A 24,380-nucleotide genomic window follows, 5' to 3' on the forward strand; every position below is an offset into this window, starting at 1 on the left:
AAGATAAATCAATTTAGATTTACGATATTACAAGTTTTAGGGAGGTTGATAGCCTAGAAAGCGGCATATAACGGAATTTCGTCACCGTCTGACATTTTTCGATAATGCAGTTTAAATACCTTGTGTTACATTAAGGTATATAGAGAAAAAATTTCTCAGACAAGTGTCAGTGCATCATCATTAATATTAAAAACACTTATTTTTTGTTATTCTTTCTTCATCCACCCATCTAAAATTACAAACTGCTAATGAATTAAATTATTAAAATACTAACAAAGATATCCCTTTTGTAATAGGTATGACCGTTTATCAAACTACTGTTTCTGATTTTGCTGCAGTAACATATGTCTTTAATTTGATTGTATAATTTCATATAGTTATTTGCCAAGAAAGTAACGTTTTATTTCTGTTATATGAAGCATTGTGTAAATGTAAGTACCAACATTTAGATTTTTCTGTTACCCATAGTGTGAAAAGATGTTTACATCTGGAAAAAACATTTCAAACAAATTCTCTTACAATTTATTTCGGCAGTATATTTTTTAATTGTTTACTAAATTGAAGGGTATTTTGAGCAACTATGTTTTGTGACGTGTGCAAATAATGGTATTTTCCTAGATCAGAGAATCAAGTTTGATTAAAAAGTTCTAATGATGCAATATAGGGATTGCATTGTTCTCCCGACGAACCCTATTGTTGATAGGTTAGTAAAACGTCTACTTCTTAGGTCGATTAAAACTATTCCCAACTGATGTTTCAAAGTAATGCTGTTATTGAACATCTGATCTGTTTGTTTGGAAAGTGACTAGATTCAATTTTAAGATGGTGGAAACAACATCAATGGAAAACAAATATCTAGACTCTCAACTCAACAGGTGTTTTTCTTTTGATTCTATACTAAAATCCTTTCGCACCATACATTAATTCTGGCAATGACAGAAAATGCATTATATATGATACTCAAATATACTTTTTAATTGAAGGTATGATCATATTTGCTATATTTTCAGCAGAGACAAAATGCCAAGATGAATGTTAAAATATAAAATGGTTTTGTAATATTTGCTGTGCAGTATGAGCATGGCAAATCTGAAAAAGAAAATAAATCCTGACAGTTGTACACATATTAATGTCTTTACAGTTAGATTTATACTTATTATTTAAAATAACAATATTGATAATGGAAATGGGGAATATGTCAAAGAGACAACTAACCAACCATAAAGCAGCCAAAGGCCACCAATAGGTCTTCAACGCCGCGAGAGAATCCCTCACTTGGAGTGGTCCTCAGCTGGCCCCTTAATAAAATTGTGTACTAGTTCAGTGAAAATGAACGTAGCACTAAACTCCAAACCACATAAATGAACTCTATCCAATGTATAATAAAGAATCACATAGCAATACGCACAGTAACATTTAGTTGAAAAGGAGTCCGAGTCCGATATCAAAATAGGTATCAAAAGCAACTAAGCAAAATTACAATGATACATTAATTGACAAAGGACTCAAGCCAACAACATTTTTTTATCATTTTTTCATCAATATTAATATCAGAATATGCAATAATTAATAACCTGACAACAATATCGTAAATTACATCCCTTCCGAATAAGTCTGCTTAAAGGTTAGGTTTATCTTTTGAGATGGATGCCAACAGTTTGTGCTTTTTAAAGAATTTTACCAAAAATCACGGTGGGTATGGTTGTCCTGCGAGAGAACGTTCTGTGCTGGTTATTTGGTCCTGACGGGTGCTGGTGGTTCCTGATTCTGTGCTGGTGTTTTTTTTACTTTGTATCAGAACGACAATAAAACGACTGTTTTGTTGCTTATTGATACGTCATAAGTATCATGCAAAGTATATTACAACAATATTTTATTGCAAAAGTCGTGCAAGTTCGTTAAATGAAATTGGCCTGACACTGTGCTGGTGATAAGAAAAACGGTCCTGGTTCTGTGCCTTTATATTTTAGTCAAAAGTGTCAATTATTCAAGATCAATAATCCTTAACTGTTTTCAGGACAAAACATCAACTCAAACACGCCTTTGAAGTAGAATGTGTTAGTTGAATACGCGGCTTTGAACTAGCTTTCACAGTAGCTGCGAGTATGCGTTGTTCAATAATTTGTCTCTTAATGTTATTGTTTTATGTGATAAATTGTTGTGTTGTTTCTTTACTGTACCAATGAATGAGGAAAGGAGGAGGGGTTGGTTTTATGGAGTTCCGAGCGGTGTGTGGAACGCATATTTAACTGAATAAACCAGTCAAACATTAATGTCAATATAAGACCCCCTCTTACAAATGTCGCTTTACTTTAAGCAACTTCTAAAACTGTTTAAGTTAACATATTATGTAAAGAATTATCAATTGAAGGGCATTTAATATCTTGAATAAAACTATTCTAATTAGATATATTTTCATCTGATATTGGACGGAAGATGTTGCTCATTTATGTATTTATGTAATATGAGTTACTATAATTTGAAAACGCTTATAAAACAGCCAAATGGATGCACTAAAGTAAAAATAGGAGTCACAGATCCGATTGAATACAGTAATCAGTCAAATTTTATTGATTGTGTAACATTTGTTTCAAATATGACAAACTTTTACCCAAAATCACCAGCACCGTATCAGGACCCAATGACAGGACCCACCAGCACAGTATCAGGACATAAATCAACTGAGAAAATGCAAAATTTTCTTTAATTGCACGGGTTTTTCACAAAATAATTTTGTCTTTTGGATTTGAGTATAGAAAGCGGACTTCATGAGCATTTTTGTTTTATTTTTCCAGTTCTAGATTTTTCTGAAAATGAGCCCTTTTGTGCTACGCTTACTGAAACAGTTTAGAGTGTCAGTTTTTTAATGGTTTGCTTATAAACCCATAAGAAACAAAATTGAAAAATCTCAACTGTTTCCTCTCATTTCTTATGAGAGAAAATGTCAAAAATCATCATTTTTGTCTTTGTTTACATTTTTTCAATGATCACCAGCACCCGTCAGGACCGAATCACTAGCACAGAACGTTCTCTCGCAGGACAACCATACCCACCATGAAAAATCATTGAATGTGAAATATCTGAACTTATTTTTTTCTTCCTAAAATAATATCTTATGCTGAAATCAAATACGTTGTTTTTAAAGTTGCTTAGGTGTTGTCATGATCGTATGTAGCTGGTTTTATTTTCGCAGCTAATTTTGAGAAAAGATAAAAAACCAATTTGTCAAGTCCCATTTTGCTTTCCTTTTTTATATTATGGAGTGATTTTGCTTTTAGGTTCTATATTTTTGTTTTTGTCTTCACAACTGAAAGCTGTTTTAAAGTCTCAGTGATTTATGCCGAGTTATGAACGTATTTTGAAGCACATATTTGCCTGGTCTACAATCTTAACATTTGCCATCTTTTTTCACAAAACCTTCCATGGAATTATTAATTCTCATGTTTTTGTTCAGATTGTGCATGCAATAAATGTCTCAACTGATACATTCAAAATGAGTTGATAATACAGTAATTTGATTTAAAAGAAAGAAGACAAATTTGATTTTGATAATGAATTAACGTATTAAGTAAAATATTGTTAGATTTTAAGCCTGTTACCTTTAACTATTAACATGTCGTTATTTCTCTGTCCTGAATGCTTTTTAATTTATTTGTATTGAAGTCCTGTCAAGCAATGTTGTCATTTTAGTGGTGTGATATTTAACATTGCCATAAAAATGGAAGGGTTTGGCGAGCCACAAAACCAGTTTCAACCGACCATTTTTTTCTTAAAATGTCCTGTACGTAAGTCAGGAAAATGGCAATATTTATCTTATAGTTTGTTTCTGTGTGTGTGTTTCATTGTAGTATATTTTGTTGCACTTAAGTGTTTCTATTGTGTTGTTGTTTAACTGTTATATTTGCTGTGTTTTTTAGTTTGTAACCTAAATTTGTTTTCTCTCAATCGATTTTTGACTTTCGAACAGCAGTATATTACTGTTACCTTTATCATATACATAATTACATTATAATATTTGCATAGACAATCTAACAACAAAACAAAGCATGTAACTGTTCTATTACACAGTGATATACATTATATTTTTGTCAAATTTATTTTATTGATATTATTCAATGGTTTTATTCTTTAATTCAAAGTTGTGGCGAGATTGTCAGCTAGCAAATAATTCAACTAATACTCGCGCTATAAGCCGTCTAAAACTTGCAGTGAGGTGAAAATCATTGCTCAGTTATTAAGGCCTCAATGTGACTTTGAAATTAAGAACATAAATACAAGTGCCGTCACTTAGCTTTTTTTTTGTTTTCGGCTTACGCTGTCTATTCTCTTCTTGTTAAAATCTATTTAAAACCAGCATTGTGTATTCATAGTTTAAAAAAAGATATGTGTGTTTGTATATTACAGCACATACGCGAAGTTGTTTAAATTTTGAAATTTTAAGCAATTCATACAATTTTTTTTAAACGCTATTATACTTACTTGTCTGTTGGTACGATAACATAAATCCTTGTCGTTGTGACTCCTCGTCGCTATGGAAATCGACTGTTATGGACGTCCCATTCGAGACATATGTTATCTCCGACCAATATCTTTCCTTACAGAAATTTAGACTATATCCCTCTAAGAAGGAGTAAAACAATGCATCAAATATCAGGAAATTGGCTTTAATCTGACAGTATAAATACAAATGACTCGAGGAATTAGAATATGGATATATATACTATAAGCAACGCGTAAAATTTTGTAACGGTAACTTAGAAGTAGTAAAATCGTTCTCGAAATACTGAAAAGAAGAACAAATTATAAACGCTGAAATTTAAAAAAAAAATAGTTGTTGTTCATCTAATTTTGTCAATATAACAGACTTTAAACACTTGTCATGCAAGTTGGATATTAAGCTAACTATAAAACTAGGTGAAACCCCACAAGATAAATGCATTTATATGTGACCCTTACGCAGAAACTACTCCAACAAAGTTATCAGGAGGACAGATTAAAAATGATACTCCGTACATTTTACGGACACCATCATGAATTGGTTGATTCATATGCTGTGTCCAAACTAACTAACGGTCCAATTTAAATAAAAAACGAGAAACGAGAAACACGTTTAAATTACAAAACCAAACGACAACCTCTATACATTAGATTTCTGATTGTGAACAGGTACAAACATTTGCAGCGGGATTTAACATTTTAATGGTACCAAACCTTCTTGTTTTAATGTTATATTTGTTATTCTCATCGGATTCTGTCAACTTTCTTAACATTTGTAGTTGTGAATCTTATTTTTTTTTTGGTTATATTCGTGTGTTATGGTTAAGGTTATTAATCACCCCTTCATTATATTTTAGTTGTGTATTTTTATGAGCTGGTTTATATTGTTTTATCTAATGTATCCGTTTTCATTCTGTAGTTAGTCACCACTTCGGTTTAATCATGTACATCTATTAAAAAGTCAATTTATAAAATTTCCTGTTTGCAAAAGTATGGATTATTCTAAATAATAAGGATGTTCTTATCCCTGGAAGAAACCCTAACCGTATTTGGCACAATGTTTTGTAACTTTTGGTCCTCGCCGCCTCATCAACTTTGTGCTTGGTTTGGCTTTCGAATTTTTTTCCATCTGAGCGTCACTGATTAGTCTTATGTGGACGAAACGCACGTCTGGCGTATTAAATTTTAAACCTGGTACCTTTTGTTAGGTTTTATTCGTGTGTTTTTCTGTCCTATATGTTCTGAAATTTATTTGTATTCTAGTCCTGTCAAGTAATGTTGTCATGTTAATGTTATATTTAAGATTGCCATAGAAGCGGGATGTTTGGCACGCCACAAAACCAGGTTCAACTCACTATTGTTTTTCTTTAAATGTCCTGTACCAAGTCATGAAAATGGACATTGTTATATTATAGTTCGTTTCTGTGTGTGTTACATTTTAACGTTGTGTTTCTGTTGTGTCGTTGTTTTCCTCTAATATTTGATGTGTTTCCCTCAGTTTAAGTTTGTAACCTGGATTTTTTTCTCAATCAATTTATGAGTTTCGAACAGCGGTATACTACTGTTGCCTTTATTTATATTAACTGAGTCAAAAATATAACAGTGCATTTCTATTGCCGTTGGTTTATACAGTTGTGCGTTTGATTTTGTCAGTTTTTATGGACTCATTTCTTATCTACATTAGATTAATATTGTATGCTGAAATCATACGTCACTTATAAAACCGCAGTCAAATGAACCATAACACTTTCAAAACTATTGAAAAGCAACTGACACTTCTCTGACAGTAATTAGAAATAATGCTGTTTAGACTTGTCGATTAAACTCTAAGAATTCAGAAAAACACACATTGATGAAACATATTTTGATGATGATGACGGTGACGGTAAATGAAATGGTGATAATGACGGTAATTGTGATAATGACGATATTGACGATGACGCATACGGTGACATTGATAGAAATGTTGATAATGACATTGACCATGACGTTAATGGTGTTGAAGACGATGATGAAGATGACGATGACGGTAATGGAAATGGTGATAATGATATTGACGGTAATGGTGATGAAGACGATGATGATGGTGACGGTGACGGTAATGGAAATGGTGTTAATGAAATTGACGATGACGGTAATGGTGATAAAGACGATGATGACGAAGAAGGTGACGGTGATGGAAATGATGATAATGACGATGACAGTGACGATAGTTGTGATGATAAACGTAAGAAAGTAAAATTAAATAGCTAACCATCTGTAACTTTAAGGTAATCATACTGACAGGATTCAATGTCCATGAACAAAAGGTTTAATATAACTCTTCCTAATGTAGTGTGTATTATCCATTGGCAGTCTTTATCCCTGAATATAAGAAGAATTGGTAAATTATGAGTTAATATATATGTTCAGGTCGAAATATCACCATCGTTAAATTATAATTCATATTTATAATTTAAAAGACTGCTATGTTTTAATGTATTCATGATTCCTATGCTCTATATAATGAGGAATTATTTCCTTTAATACTAAATATTAATTGAATGTTTTTAACATCAGACTAATAGAAGAAGCGTTTGGTAATAACAAACGCTGAAAATCCCGTTTGAACGGTTTTACAGTAGTTATTTTGGGGCCCTTTATAGCTTGTTGTTCGGTGTGACCCAAGGCTACGTGTTGAAGGTCGTACATTGACCTTTAATGTTTTACTTTGTTATTTGGATGGAGAGTTGTCTCATTGGCACTCACACCACATCTTCCTATTAACCATTCAAAGCATGTAAACACTGAGGATGCTACATTTTTAGATAATCCTATTATATTAATGCACGCCTACATATTGAGTGACCAGTGTAAACCTTTATCAAACTAAAAAAAAATCGTAAATATAACTCAACATGCAGACATCTTTTACGTTCAGGTATTTCACATCCAATCTCTTATGGTAATAATAAAATTAACGGTACCAATTTTCTGCACCAAATGCGCATTTCGACAATACATTTCTCTTCAGTGATGCCGTGGCCAAAATATGTAAAAATTCAAAATTTATATAATCCAAAAGTTCCAAAAAGTATAGCTAAATCCGTGAAAGGAATGAGAGTTTTGCTTAACAAAGCACAACAATATCAGTATTCACCTCAAAAACTTACAAAACCTTTAAACAGACTTATTTAGAAGGGATATTGTTACGATACTGTTGTCAGGTCATAAAAGATTGCATATTGTTACGCTCTGGCCCTTTGCATTATTTGATAAAACTTAAATGTATATTTTTCTTTATGTGTAATTTGTGACCCCCGTTCCACACTTCGACATGCAGATGTTCCCGAGTACGCTTTGTATGCTATTTTTATGAGAGGAGTGGTTTACCTGTACTTAAACCTATCTAATGATTCTATTTAATCGATGTGTCATCTTCATTTGACAGTGCATTTGCCAAATATTGTCTCAGTTTATCGTTACTTTCACTTATCGGCGCCATTCTTCATGTTTTGTTTTTCTTGTGTACTACGTCAGATTTGTGGGCGGGGCCAAAGTATAAATAACAAGGTCGGTGTGCACCGAGTAGGATTTTTCACCTCAATGCAGAACGATCGCAGCACTTTTACTTGCAATCAAAATTATATTGCACCAAGCAACTTTTATATTTTATCTCATGCAGTAAAATGACACAAAATCACTTAAGATTCAACCCGAGATTGGTAATTGTTTATTTTTATTTGTAAAGAGAAGTTAATTCACTGTTCGGAAAATTTATTAAAACCTGCGTCTGCCGTAGTGCACCAAGTAGCGTACTCGGTGTTGACATAATTTTTGGCTAGCACCAGGCAGATTTGCTCGGTGCTGCACCAAGTGGAATTACTTGGTGAAAAGTATTTATCTTAATATAAAAAGCTTCTAGTTATTTAAATAATAATATTTTATGATCCTTATAAAATTATGAGGTTAACAATATATAACCTGCACCAAGCAGTACCTAAAATTATTTGCTCGGTGTGCACCAACTAAATTTCTAGCACCGACTAGATTCTGCACCGACTAAATTTCTAGCACCGACTAGATTGTATTGCAGTTAAGAATAAAATGTATCTTTGTTTATAACTCTATTCATGTGTTTTATGAACCACTGTATCTGTTGTGATCATGATTTACTTATGCTGAATTTATATTGATAATAATAATACAATTTATGAACTTCCATTATGATTTATATTATTTATTCCTTCACCGGAGGCCCACAAAGGTAAATACGGGTGTTTCATCCTGACAAGAGAACCCCGGAACGTTACAATATTTTGGCTTTAATATTGATTCACTTATAAGCGTTTTGCACATTTATTCAAAACAGTTGTTGGCATGACACGGGTTTTGTTCTTCTAATATAATTCATGATAGTATGATACGAAACCCCTAACGGGAGGGATTGTGCCTGATATTTATATGATGAAGACATAATCTTTCAATCAGTTTAATTGAGGGATGGAGCTGGCATTTCAGTTAACTGCTAGTAGTCTGTAATTATTTATGTATTGTCATTTTATTAAAAAAAAATTCGTTACATCTTCTGACATCGGACTCGGACTTCTCTTTAACTGAATTTTAATGTGCGTATTGTTATGCATTTACTTTCTACATTGGCTAGAGATAAAGGGGATGGTTGAGATCTCACCGCAATTTTGCGCCTGTCCCAAATCAGGAGCCTCTGACCTTTGTTAGTCTTGTATGATTTTAAATTTTAGTTTCTTGTGTATAATTTGGAGTTTAGTATGACGTATATTTTCACTATACTAGTATACATATTTTCAAGGGGCCAGCTGAAGGACGCCTACGGGTGCAGGAATTTCTCGCTACATTGAAGACCTATTGGTGGCCGTCGACTGTTGTTTGCTCAATGGTCGGGTTGTTTTCGCTTTGACACATTCCTCATTTCCTTTTTCAATTTTACATTAAGCAGTGGTGATGTCAGATATCGAAAAACTTTCTGTTGCTATTTGTCACAATGATACAAATGTATATATATTAAATTGCCAACTCAAACAAAGAGGTCAAAGTATCAGGATGAAATACAGGGAACGGCAAAATCATCTATTCAGAATGGAAACCTTTAGTATAATAGTATCAAATAATTTGCATATGAAAGGTGCCTTTGTGGTATGGAAGTAAAACATGATAAGTAAGTGAGGGGAGGGTTTAGCGCTCACAAACATGTTTAACCCGCCATATTATGTATGTGCCTACCTCAAGGCAAGAACTTGTATTTCAGTGGTTGTCGTTGGTTCATGTTTTTCATAGGTGTTTTTCCTGAATTGTTTTGCTATAAATTAGGGCGTTAGTATTTGAAAGTTAATTGTTTTATATTTTTTATGTTGGGGCCTATTAAAGCCTTCTATAAAGAATAGGATGTTTTGCTGTTTTTAAGGCTGTACAGGTGTCTTTAATTGCTTAGATACACTTCATTCCAAATTTGGTTGACAGTTGTCTCATTGGAAATCATACCCCATTTCCTTGTTTTTATATCGAAAATACCATGGCAAATTATCCTAATATTTATATTTTGTCTCTAAGTATTTGAATAATGTGTTACAGATGAATGTACACACGTTTGTAGGAAACCATATAGCTCCTATCTACTCTGTTATGCTTTAATTCTAGGTTGACATTCATTTGAATACGTAATATTCGTGAAGAAAAATGAAAAAGATATATATTGTCAATGTTTACATAGTGTGCTAGAGACCTAATACGAAACATATGTAGTCAGTTATTTCCATATGAGGTGAAAACGAAGCTCGAATACTCATTTTGAATTAACTGACCACATTTATTTTAATAATATCTAGTATGTTTCGTGTCGTGCATATATATTGCAACTTACATGGGATACGATTCAGGGAAGTTAGGGGAAGAAATATATTGTGTATTGCTGGTTGCAGTGAGAGTGACCGATGAGTCACATGCTGATCCTGCTGTAAAAAGATAACAATGAATAATGAGATAATTCAGATTATAATGAATTGAAAAATGAAAAAGAGTGCTATAAATAGAAAAAGTATATTGATATATTGATTGCATGCTTTAAATATAAACCTGAAAGGGTTTAATTAGTGAAAGTATTTGTTTTTTTAATGCATTGTCTAGACAACTGGTAAATGAACTAATCAGATTTTTTTTTATTTATGATCAGAAATCAATTATCGTGATGCAGCAAAATTTCGCGGTACATTGCATATTTTATTTTGACATAAGAACATCGAAAATTTACTATGCTTACCAAAATCATGACCACTGATTATTTTCATATCAAATCCTTTTTCAGTAGATGCAGATATACCGTCTGATACAAATTCAATATATGCCGATTCCGCTGTTGTTATTTTGAATCCACTGGTTGCAACATTTCCATTATCTGAACAACCTTTCGAACTCAATTTATTAGCGGAACTATTCTGACCTTAAATGACAAACAGTTTGCATATGTTGATTTGTAAAGCAAGAGATATAAATTAAGTAAATCGTATTGATTTTCTCTATTGGTTTATCACCTTGTCATCGGTAAACGAAAAACATTGAGCATGAGAAACCATTTTTAGTTTTTTTTTAATACTAAGGCAGTGAATTATTGTTTTTTTTTTTATATATCACTCCATCATTTTTTACAGTTCTCTATTGAACAAGGAAACATTTAGTAAACTATCAAAATCATCAGTTTGGACGAGAATGTAGTCAAGTAATTCAAGCGTTTGTATGGTTTTACACTTGTCATTTTTGGAGGCCCATTATAGTTTGCTATTCGATGAGTGCAACGACGCCGTGATGAAGGCCGTACTTTGACCTATAATGCTTTTTCTTTTACAAATTGTGACTTGGATGAAGAGTTGTCTCGTTGGTACTCATACCACATCTTCTTATATCTATTTAAGCATGTCCTAGTAAATGAAACAATAGTTGAGAGTTTTATGAAAGCCACATACACCATGCTTAAAGAAAGAAAAACAATCAACGGGAATAAACCAGTAGAATAAATTCTGAATCATTAAATTGCTACTATATATAGAAAAAAAAAAGAAAATTGGAGCACTTTTGAATGGAGGAAAAGCAATAGAGAACTTCGTGTACAGCTCATAGAACAATCACACACAAATATGAAATGTTCCTTTAAAAATAAAAAAATAAACCATTTCGATTAGAAATGAAAAAATCCCGCTGCAAATGTCTGCACCTGTTCTAAGTCAGGACTCTGATGTACAGTAGTTGTCGTTTGTTAGTACGGTGACCAAGTAAGGAAAAGTCGCTTATTTAAGGAGTTTAATCGTCATTCGGACTATACGGCTGTAAATCACAGTATTGGTAGTTCAAAGGTTACACTTCACATTTTGACTTGTCGTCAAAAAATCGTACGGTGCAATTTTTGTAAAATGGGCTTTGAAGTTCGTTCCCTTACTTTAAAGAAAAAAATACTTTCAAAAGATTTTTGACCTACATTCTAAAAGAACATTCGTGATATGCTTTTTGTTATTATACACATTGTTGTAACACATTATTTTGAAACAAAGATTAGCAAAATTAATCCGTTATTGAGGAGTTTTTGCAAAAATTGAATACTACGAATATTTTGCTTTTAATAGAGTACGTTTCAATTTATTTTCATCATTTGTTTTTACGCAAAATGTAAAATAAACAACATTCATATGATATTTCAAACCTTTATTAAACAACAATTTCAAAATCATTTATTTCAGAAGCATTATTTCAACTTGTGCATTGAAACAAAATGTACACTACAAAATGAAGATACAGGTTTTCCACTTGAAATTCAAGTTAAAAAAAAATGAACCGGGCCGATATTATTATTTTAATCTATAAATGATATTTTGTATCACAACGATTTTTCATTGCTAAAATTTGTTCAATTCGATCTTTTTTGTTAGTTCATGGTTCCATTTCGTGTTGGTTATCGTGTTTTTTGGTGTATTTTTAAAAGATTTCATATTTTCGTATTTTCATTTGATATGTTTTTTTTCTTTTTATATATTTCATAAATTAAGAACCAAGTCTGAATTTGGACATGTAGTTATCTGGAAAATGTTTGAATTAGGAAGTCATTTACGATTAGGTTTTAGTAGTTAAAAAAGGCAACACCTGGCTTTTAATTTTGAAAACTGTATCGTGTGACAGAGAAAAAGTATCGAATCACTTCCTTTACTGTAAAGAGTAAATGTTGCTTCTTAAGTTCTGTTGAAAGACTTAATGATGGAATCTGCCAGCAATGTGCTGTAGAGTATGGACCGTTTGTTGAACATGATTTGGTGAACCAATTCAATTATGATGCCTCTTGTGCACTTTCCCTACCTTTCTTTGATCCATCACTCACACCTAACACCAGTCTGAGAGGTGGTATGGCATTGCTTAAATGTATTGATGATAACAGAAAAGCAACAAAAAAAAATGGTGATCTTTCCGGTGACTACTATAAAAATATGACCCAATGCTTTTCTCTAGCGCACACAGTAGCAGACATGTTTTTTTACCGCTACGACATGAAAAGCTCAATAAAGTTGTCTGTTGAAAAGGAAAGCCGCACAAAGAGTACACCTTCAACCAAAGTGTATCAGATTATTGAAGGGAGAAGGACTCCTGACTGGAAGAAGTTTCTTTCTGTTAAAGAAAACCAACAGGCTCTCCTTAATTTCTTTGGTAGTTTTTCTTCTTCAAAACAAATTTCCTATGATTCCACCTTATTGTGAGCTTTACTCAGCTGGAACGTTTGTAAATCCGAAATTGTCGAAGTTATTTTAGACAATAATGTTAATGACTGTCGTAGCTTGCTTAGCACTCACCAAAGGCCAATACTCGTATGATAATTAATGCCTTATACTTTGACATAAAGTTAATAGAAATGGGAAAGAGCGACATAATAATCATAAGGATCTCTGATACGGGTGTGATTGTTCTGTGTGTTCACTACTGCAAACAAATGACACATGCATGCGAGTTGTAGGTGCAGTTGGATGTGTACGGATTGATAGTTTAGTCTTAGATGTATGATTTATTAGTTGTTGGTGGCTTTGAACTAACTATCAGATAACTGCGAGTACTCTCAGATCTATTCCTAGTGTCTTATTGTTGTTGGGCTGTACAAGTACCTGGCCACATCCACTTGTATTCTTGTCCATCTGATGTGTTAAGCCTTTTCAACTGATTTTTATAGTTCTTTCTTATGTTTTACTGTTATACCACTGTCCCAGGTTACGGAGAACGGTTGGGATCCCGCTAACATGTTTAACCCCGCCACATTATTTATGTATGTGCCTGTCCCAAGTCAGGAGCCTGTAATTCAGTCGTTGTCGTTCGTTTCTGTGTTACATATTTGTTTTTCGTTAGTTTTCTCGTTTGAATTGTTTTATAAAAGACTTTGAAAGACACACACACGACTATTGTAGTTACAGAGCTTTGGGGGTACTGACGAAGGTGAAACCCTTGTTTGTGCAAGAATTTAGTTTAGAAGAGGAAGATCTTTTTAAATCATTCCATCATGATATGAATAAAATTCGCGTCAAGCTCGCCACCAGTAAAAAAAAGTAGGTTTAGTCAGGTTACCTCTCTGTGAAGCAGCAATTTTGACCGCATCACACATTGCTAAACCCCCTGTTTGTCAACTTTAAAATATGGTTGGCGAAAAATAATTATTTCATTACACCCTGTTTATCTTAAAGGACATATGTCAGCAGAATTTTTGCAGGATCTTTTGTGTTCATGTAAGGGAAAATCTTCATGTGAAAAGTGTTTGTTCACAACAAAACCTTACATGTACGGAGCTTTGCTCCTTTCAAGGGTAAGAATTATGTAGAAATTCCTTGACAGATGAATCAGAAGATACTTCTGGATGAAATCTGTTTAGTGATCATTTTGATTGGGTTTTTTAATTGTAACTTTTCTTCGAGGTAATTGGTGGTTTTTGGTTGCAATGAATTACATGCATGAGCTTTTTCAAAATAAACATTCGTGATAGAAGGCTTTACTCGAAAACAACATTTACCTTTTATTGCTGAGGTTGAATGTCAACCGGCAAGGTAACAACTGTAACTTTAACGGAATTTGTATTGATCTTGTATTATAGAACAAGTGTTTGAAAAACGCAATTTCCCAATTTTCAGAATTAATCGATTACTAAGTAATAAGTTCCTTTTTTTTTGGACATTGTCGAGATAATTCATTTTCAATTAATTTGAAATTTAACACAACATGCTGCTGATATCTTTCAATTTTGAAAATACTGAAAGAAAAAAAGAAAACAGTATGAATCTTTGACCGTAATTTATGCAAAACTGTTACCACATTTCTTTTTGACGACATCGATATTCCAAAAGTACTCATTTTTCCGAATCCAATGATATATGATATAGCCATATAGTATGTTTGACGATTAAATTTCAAAAATATTGGGTCTGGTCACCGTACTATATGTAATTTATACGTGTTTCTCGTTTCTCGTTTTTTTATATAGATTAGTTCGTTGGTTTTCCAGTTTGAATGGTTTAACACTAGTAATTTTGGGGCTCTTTATAGCTTATTGTTCCGTGTAAACCAAGGCTCTGTGTTGAAGGCCGTACATTGACCTATGATGGTTTAAAATTGTTATTTGGATGGAGAGTTGTCTCATTGGCACTCACACCACATCTCCTAAATCTATTGTATATATTTAAAAATAGTTACCGTCATGAACGTTGACTGTGTCACCACTACATGAAAGTGTGTTCTCTGTTATCATTATTAACAAAAAATCACCTTGCACTTGCGTTCTAGCAATCCAAGAACAATTTAGATATCTGCAATACGAAGTACGGTAATGATAATAATGTGTGTAAAACTATTGTCATAATCACCATTTGTAATCTTTAATTTGCAATGTTACCAAGTCAATTCTATGTTTCGTTTCAATTAAACGCTGTTCGAGAGAATACTGCTGAACCAGATCGAAAATACTCGTTATAAATAGCATTATATACTGTTTTGATACTCACCCAGCCTGTAAGTTTGAGTCTATCATTATACTAAATATTACTAGTAATCATCGTTATCCTGATTTGTTGTGTCGTTCTCTCTTTATCCCCTTTTCAGTACAGTTTAGTAATTTTGATGTTGTTGATATTAAGAAATGCACGCTCACACTCAATTTGAATGGTTAAACATATTGCATTGTTGAGAAAACATTGTGTTGTGGGTTAGACTTCTTAGACATGTCATTATTCGGTGTGAGGCAAGGCTCCATGTTTTCTGTAATTTGACTAATGATGTTGAACTTGTACAAATTGAGACTAGGAATGATAGTTGTCTTATCTTCTGATACGTATTTATAAGTGTCCGGCCATTTTTGCTTTGAGCGAATACAAAATGTTTAAACTAATATACTATTTAATAATACTTACTCAGCATATCCGTTAGGATATCCAGGAGGTGTGATGCTATTAATATTATATCCTACAATTATTTCAGCTGATGTGCCACTACATTGTGCTGCTACTGTGATGTGTAGAATGAATTAGAATGTTAACATTAATAAACATTATCATATTCAATGAAAAGGTATTTATTTAAAAAGGTAGGTAGAGAAAAAAGAGTAAAGTTCAATCTTGTCACGATATTAATTAAGTAATGGAAATTTTTCACATCTACTGTGATTCAATTTTTTTTAAACACTGTTCAATTGAAACTAAATATGGTGGGTTTTTTTGTATACATAATTGTTTATTACCTACAAATTATCAAGTAAGTTAACTGTTTATAAGCAGCAAGGAAAACAAATAGTATAAACCGATTTCTGTTTTATTTATCATCATAGCGAACTATAAATTGTTTACAAATCTTTATTCCAATGCATTATTTGTTAGTACTTGTTGTTGAAAATCGTATTATAGATGACATCTGATTTGTTTATTCTGATGCAAACATAAGGAAAATGAGATTGTGTACTTAAACTGTATCAAATACTAAAATTAATTCACAGGTAATTTTACAATACGAAAATAACACAACATCTGTAACAAAATTATTATAGTACATTCCAAGAATACATAAGGCAACCGTTACAAAACAAAAATATTACATTATACGGACACAAAAAGTAAAAAAGTACAAAATGCGTATATTTTATCAGTGCAAAACATATTTTAAAATGAGAGAGACTATAGTTCCTTCATTTACCTTCGTATATGGTATGTGAAAGAATCACACACAGCAGCAGATATAGTACCGAGATCATCTTCAGTTCTTTAAAATACGTTGACAAGTTGACAAGTTGGCAATCTTTTGCTTTTATTATTCAATTATCTATTAAATATATCGTCTATTGTCTGTTGTGAAATGCATATAAATATCACTGGTATCAAGTTCCTACAATAAAGGATGAAGTTTTGGACAAGTTGCATCTGGTTATAAAATATTAAGTAGTTCTATACATTGTTATACCGTTCTTTATCATTCAATATGTTGTTCTAAAATGTCTTAAATACATTGTACTTACATAGGGTAATAAAAACCCAGCTGTAAATAGGTATCTATAAGGGCAAATAGAATACTAAGTTGAAGAATTAAGGACCAAAATATTCAAAGGATTTTACCAAATACAGCCAACGAAAAAAACAATATTGGTGTTTGGGAATTCCGAAAATTATTTATTTTAAAGGAAAGAATTAAACACAGCCTTCATCAATATTGATAATTTCTTTCCAATAAATCTTTTTTTTGTCATTTATGTAGACTATGTGGCTTATTATCATGTGTACTAGTGTTTGTCTGTTTGTCATTTTCATTTTTAGCCATGGTGTTGTCAGTATATTTTCGATTTATGAGCTTGACTGTCCCTCTTGTATCTTTTGTCCCTCTTTTTTATACTGTATAGGGACATGTATTAATTGGATCAATCAATTAACACAGCGTCATTTTCAGTTACCATATGGTTACATCTTTACACTTCAATATGCTGTTAGACTCAAACTCTAACTGGTGCTTAGAAAGCCGACCCGAACTGAATTGTTCTACGATGTCCCAATAACCAATGAAGATAACACGGAAGTTTCACAATTTTTTGACTAGTACCATGCATTGACTTTTAAAATACAAAAAGTAGACACACCTTTTGAAAAATGTTACTTTTATTCAAATTACAAAAAAAGTAAAAACACAAAAATACCGAACTCCGAGGAAAATTCAAAAAGGAAAATCAAAAATCAAAAGGCAAATGATCAAATAAAGCAGACATGCATACAATTGCATTGATGCGCCAACGCTTTATTTATTTATTTGTATATGATTTTAGTTTGCCAATGTTTGGATAAATTCAAATATCTGTCAAATGAAAACTAATGATCCAGATGGGTTGAAAGTAACTGTTGCATTAAAACTTAAAACAGCGTAAATTTTAAAATTGAATTGTATATAAAAACCAGGGACAAAATGAGACGAGGTTCTGCTGGGTTTACGAATGACAGCATATTGAACACTTTGGAGTGAATGATATGCAATTTTCCTTTAATGTTATTCTAATGTTAAAACGCCTCCTAATTACTTTAAACTTTGAAAAACTTTTTTTCTTTTATTGCGTAAAGCATTCCTTCATTAATACATGAGCTGTTTATACAATGAATATACGTAAACAGCAACTTATAAGCAAGAGGGAAACTATTCTTACTCCGCCTGCATTTCCAACAAATAATGAATCTTTGTATTTTTTATTTATTTTTATTCAATAAGGAATTCAATCATATAAAACATGTCTGGTATACATATTCAGACAGGGTAATTGCATTTTTATAAAAGATACATCATGCATTTTTCATTACAAGCATTGCCTAATTAAGGATCATCACCCTATATATTGGTTTTTTACATACATGCATTAAATACATCTCGGTCAATCCTGCAATTTGATTGGTCACCTAAAGGGGAAAATGGTAATGAGTTTTGAAATCTGGACATCCTGTATTCTTTGATTGTTATTCGGTCTTAACAGAGGATATTAACATAGCTCATGCACTGATCAGTGCTCTATATCCCCTTTGTACGTCGGCTCAGGAGATATATATATAAAGGATCCCGAATAACAAATAAGTGGTATTGCGTGCGTTGTAAATCACAGAAGGCGAGCGTTGTTGTCAATCTTTATATTTATTACTCCTAAAATGAACATGTGAAATATAAAAGAGATTTAACGTTGAACTCCACTCACTGTAGAACAAATGGCCAATGTGATACTGATAACAAATATATAAGATATCCATAGCAATGTATTAACAATAAGAGGGTTACGTTTGATGATAACAAATATATAAGATATCCATATCAATGTATTAACAATAAGAGGGTTACGTTTGATGATAACAAATATATAAGATATCCATATCAATGTATTAATAATAAGAGGGTTACGTTTGATGATAACAAATATATAAGATATCCATATCAATGTATTAACAATAAGAGGGTTACGTTTGATGATAACAAATATATAAGATATCCATATCAATGTATTAACAATAACAGGGTTACGTTTGATGATAACAAATTTATAAGATATCCATATCAATGTATTAACAATAACAGGGTTACGTTTGATGATAACAAATATATATAAGATATCCATATCAATGTATTAACAATAAGAGGGTTACGTTTGATGATAACAAATATATAAGATATCCATATCAATGTATTAACAATAAAAGGGTTACGTTTGATGATAACAAATATATATAAGATATCCATATCAATGTATTAACAATAAGAGGGTTACGTTTGATGAATATTGTCTGAAATAAGAAGTTCTTAATTACAGTTAAGCGGATATTATGAATAATAGACTGCAACAATACAATGAAAACAAAGATTGAGCAGTACAAATCGAATTGAAACTGGCGGTAAATTATGGTTTTCCGAAATGATCAAAATGTATTCTTCCTCTATAGTTACACATATTTTGTTACTCATGTAAAATACGTGAGTCACATTCGGTGATATGTCATCATACATACATAAAGTAGGTTTGTAGACGTCTTTTCTCTAACCCTACAGCATCACCACATTTATGAACTATATAGTATCTGGTTCTTACACTCTCTGGAGATGGAAAGTTTTGAATGACAACAGAGTTTTTAAGGACAATAAATAAATAAAAACTGTTAAAGCATACAAAATAGACAAAAGACATGATTAGCACAAAACACAATCAAATAAAAGGAAACAAAAACCTGTTTACAAATCACAGCATAAAAAACTAAAGATTGATCAACAAAAAAGAAAAAAATAATCTATATTTAAAAATAAAAATAAAAATATGTTATTTTAGAAGCATAACATAAATTTAGATCTTACCTTCAAACGACTTAACTTCCGTGGTATACTATTTTGTTAATAATGTAATATCAATATATATGTATAATTTGTCTTGTATAACGAAAATAAAAAGCGTCGACTCCTCTCCCATATTTGTTTGACATTAATAAACATTATACAACTGCAGTATTAAACATATATCATGAGCTTCCATTTAAACACTTAAAAAAATGACACTCCGAACGACACAACCCTTAATTTCTATATCTACTTACACTCAATTGTAATATGAACACGTTGTACAAGTTGGAAGTGTTAACATTTAAACTATAATTTGCTTGACATATCAAAAGCTTTATCATGGAACTCCATTTATATTACCTTAATGTCATTTCTCTGTATAACATAATACAATTAGTGATACTAATGATATACTATTCTACTAATATAAAAGCATTTGCAATCTGTGGACGTGAGTAATGTCTTAGTATATAAAAGCAGTTTTAGAACACCGAGGTCTAGTAGTTATAAATCATTATAACTGAAACAAATCCGGATCACTAACCGAAACTGAGGGAAATCTATCAACTATAAGAGGGGGAAAGGAACAACAGAAACACTGTACTGCTTCAAAATCAAACGCCAACATACACTGAAACGGACTATTTGATAAACACTGCCATATTCCTGAAATAGTATAGTACAGGTTATTTTTAAGAAACAAGGTTACCTGAGCATTATGTTATTGCTAGTCTAACCTCCCGCTTAAATTGTAATGCTAAAATTACGACTTTACGTGACAGGAATACAGTACAAAAAACACAATCACACTCAGAATTTGAAATGATTGATGTATCATATGACTGGTTAACTATCAGGCCTGACACATTTATTGCATGTGCCATTTCAAAGTCGTTTATCAAATCTTTTAAAACTGATTACGGTTTGGATTATGTTATGTGAAGAATGCCGAGCCTTCCATTGCTTAAATTCACGTTATGTTGTCTCTGTTTGATCCCTTTCTCATGCCACATTTTCCTTGTCTTTATTTATAGTAATAGGAAGATGTGACATGAGTACCAATGAGACAACCTTTGATATAAGTCACAATGTGTTAAACATTAACAGTTATAGGTAGCCTTGTCTCACATCAAACAGCAAGCTATGAAGGGCAAAAAAAGACTAGTGTAAAACCTTTCAATCAGGAAAACCAACGGTCTAATCTATATATATAAAAAAGGAAACGAGAAACACATATGAACCACATTAAAAAAAACGACAATTGTTCACAACAAATTCCTCGACATGTGCAAACAAATGCAGCTGGTTTGAAAGTTTTCATAAGCACCAACCTAACATGAGGTTGTAGCGTAACATTACAACACAGAAAAACCAGCTATAAAATATCAATAATTATATTAACATTAACCCAATAGATAAACATACAAGGACCGAATAAACTTGGTTTATGGATCAATACGAATACAGTATTATTAACAAAAAGAGGGACAAGTAAAACAATTTCAGAAAGACAACTTTAACCTTGTACATAATGGCGTTAAATAAGGTAATGTACATGGGTAAATTTAATTGTTTTTGCCATGGGTGCATAAAAAACGGAAATATTTCATGTATATTAAAATTTTATATTGATAGTACGAGAACAAAATTGAAAATTTATTGACATACTTAATTCTTAAAAGTAAATATTAAAAATAGTGAAACGATATAAAACACAAAATTTGTAAACAGTGAATTAAAAAAGATGCATTATCAATTGTGATAATGGGTCAAAACAATTGATCATGAAAAATCAGGAAGACGAGGTCAGTGTAAAGCCGAAAGTAATAATTCCGTTAAGGTGCCTAATAGGTTAGCAACAACTTTATGATCATTACCTTTATTGGTATATATAACTATGGTAAATCAACAGGAAACTTTTCTGTTTATTTTAAAAATCTCTTATTTGCTCAAACCAAAAAGGACCAGACACAAGTAAAACATACTTAAAAAGTCTTCTCAAAATTCAACTATATACTATATTCTAGTATACCAATACAAAATGAACGTGATTATGCATTATACAATATAAACATTATACATTTTACTAAACTATTCTATCAAAAGGAGATGGAATTAAGAAAGAACGATAGAGATTCGGAAGATGATGATGAGTTGTGTTTTACCTATTTTGTTACTTTATCACGAGAAATCGTCTTGATGTCTTTATATGATTGAAAACTTAATTATCAATTTGCACATTTTGATCTTAGAAAAGAGTTTCTTTTCCGATAACCAATAGTTTTAAGTCCAAATGGCAACCTTTAGTAAGCCAGCTGAGATTATTAAACTTAATAACCCTTTCGCTTTTGCAGTGAAGTTTCCCTTCCTTCAACCCGACGTAATGTATTTTCTTGCGTTATTTTGTTTTTTTTTATTAATGTGAATAATAATGTGTGTAAAAACAGAATCTTTATTTGATTCATAATATGTATTTGCATACATAATGAAAATTGTTTTTATTTTTGTAGATTGGTTTATGTGTTTCTTACCTGCAGCGGCATAGGCAGACAGTAACACTGATGAACATGTATTACACTGCATTTGCCTTTAACAAAATTAAAGCTTTACTGCACACTGTCAGGCGAGCTGATCCCATACAAAGGTGTTGAGTATATTTTGTAATTAATTTATGTTCGCGTGAAGTTATGAATTAGAACATAATTGTATTTTCCTTATTTTTTTTATTGTTTTTTATGTTATAAAAATCAAATGTTATGTTCAGTATTGTTGTCAATAGGACTTTTTTTGCCTGTAATTGGTGTGTCTGATTGTCAATATATTGACGAACATTTAAATGTACAAGATAAGAAACAAAAAAAAATGAATTGTTTTATGTTAGTTCTTGATAAAACAAAAACAAATACGATTAGACAAAAAAATATACCATTTAGACAAAAGTAAACTTCATTGCATAATTTATTTACCAAGACCCTGTCGCGAGTCCCTCCAAAAGTGTCATTGTCATGAATTTTCTTAACGCGTGTAATATTGGTACAAAGACAATATCAATCCTGTAGCATCTGTGTCACATTAACCTTCAGTGATCTTTTTAGAACATAAGCAGGAATTAACAGTATAATACGAAGTCATACCATGTTTCCATAGTTTCATTTCATGCAATGTATGTTTAATTTGTCTATCTTAATGATTTGCGGTGATTACTAAGATCAAACTATTTTCATGAACGTCTGCACAAAATAATTTAAGTTTTACTGAAATAAGGAAAAGCCATTATACAGACTAAAAAAGGTAGAAGAAAGACAATGCGATGCCGTGAAAGCAAGATGATTTTTTTCTCTCACAAATCACTACTCTGAAAAACTAAAGATTGACCACAAAACAAAAGAACTCAAGGGTTCTGGACGAATTTAATCTTTTTCCCCTATGATGGTAATAATAATTCATAATTATGCTGATAAATATACCATGTTTTATGAGTCAAAATTTTTGTGTTATTATAAAAGTATAATATTTATTTAGACCCTACCTTCAAACGACTAAAAATTCCGTTTAATGTTATATTACTTTAGTGCAATTTCAATATATATGTAAAAATGTGTCTTATAAAGAACATAAATAACGTCGAATACTTTCCGTAGTATGTTTGACAATTACATACATATATAAAATGCAGCATTAAACATTTATTATGAGCTTCCATTTAGACATTTAAAATTATGACGGCAATCAAAAGGCACGACCCTTAATTTCTATAAGTTATTACACTTAATTGCAATCTTAAATTCACCATTGAATTCATAATATCTATGTATACGTTGGAAGTTTATACATTTAAACTGTAATTTAGTTTTAATCATAGCAGGATACTTTCTTTTGGTAGACCTGCTTGACTGATGAAACGATAGCATTAGATAGTCAATTTAACATTATTGATGTATACTAGCGTCTAGATGTTTTTTAATTTCTTTTTTGAACATTATGATACTATGACTAAACTTGTTTTATCATTTTGGTGTAAAACTATTAAATCTTTGCATAAAGAAGAACCATAAGTGTTTTTCAACAATTAGTATTGCTCAAAATAATTTGTTCGTGAATTATTATGGTTGACAGCTATTATTTATACGGTACATATAGGGACATTGATAATCGTGTATTATTTGTAAAATTGAATAAAATTATCTTGATTATTTATAGCAAGGTTTTAATTTTTACAAGATCGACTATTTAGTTTTCGCAATCATTGCTTATTAATAGTATTACTAGTAGTATAATGTATTCACTTGCAAACATTATAAAAATTGCATGTTGTTCATCTGAAAAATAATTGTTGAACAAAAGGTAACACATATGACCAATACCGGACATGCTATATTCATTCAAACATTACCATCTATAATAAGTGTTGATAAAAAAAAAGCGTTATTCTCGGCAAGAAAGAATACCCAGTCTGACTGACTACAATTAACTTATACGTTATGGATAATAACCTTTTATTAGATCCATGTAAATAACTTATAAAACTAAGG

General features: G+C 31.5%; 1 protein-coding gene across 2 annotated transcripts; it reads right to left on the reverse strand.

Moving 5' to 3' along the window:
- Nucleotides 1–953: 953 nt before the first annotated feature.
- LOC134704938 (neuropilin-2-like) lies at nt 954–23,478 on the reverse strand. Of its 2 annotated transcripts, none has more exons than XM_063563723.1 (9): nt 23,378–23,478; nt 16,702–16,890; nt 15,927–16,020; nt 15,214–15,326; nt 10,772–10,951; nt 10,376–10,466; nt 6,752–6,861; nt 4,480–4,620; nt 954–1,089 (listed from the first exon to the last, which is right to left on the reverse strand). In XM_063563723.1, exons 2-9 carry the CDS (start codon nt 16,757–16,759, stop codon nt 1,007–1,009), a joined length of 870 nt encoding a protein of 289 aa, XP_063419793.1. In that variant the 5' UTR covers nt 16,760–16,890; nt 23,378–23,478; the 3' UTR covers nt 954–1,006. The 2 variants fall into 2 exon arrangements, with proteins under 2 accessions (XP_063419793.1, XP_063419792.1); XM_063563722.1 differs by lacking the exon at nt 23,378–23,478 and adding an exon at nt 19,867–20,065.
- Nucleotides 23,479–24,380: the final 902 nt, after the last annotated feature.

This window comes from Mytilus trossulus, chromosome 2 (assembly GCF_036588685.1).
Source record: "Mytilus trossulus isolate FHL-02 chromosome 2, PNRI_Mtr1.1.1.hap1, whole genome shotgun sequence".
Lineage (NCBI taxonomy): Eukaryota > Metazoa > Mollusca > Bivalvia > Mytilida > Mytilidae > Mytilus > Mytilus trossulus.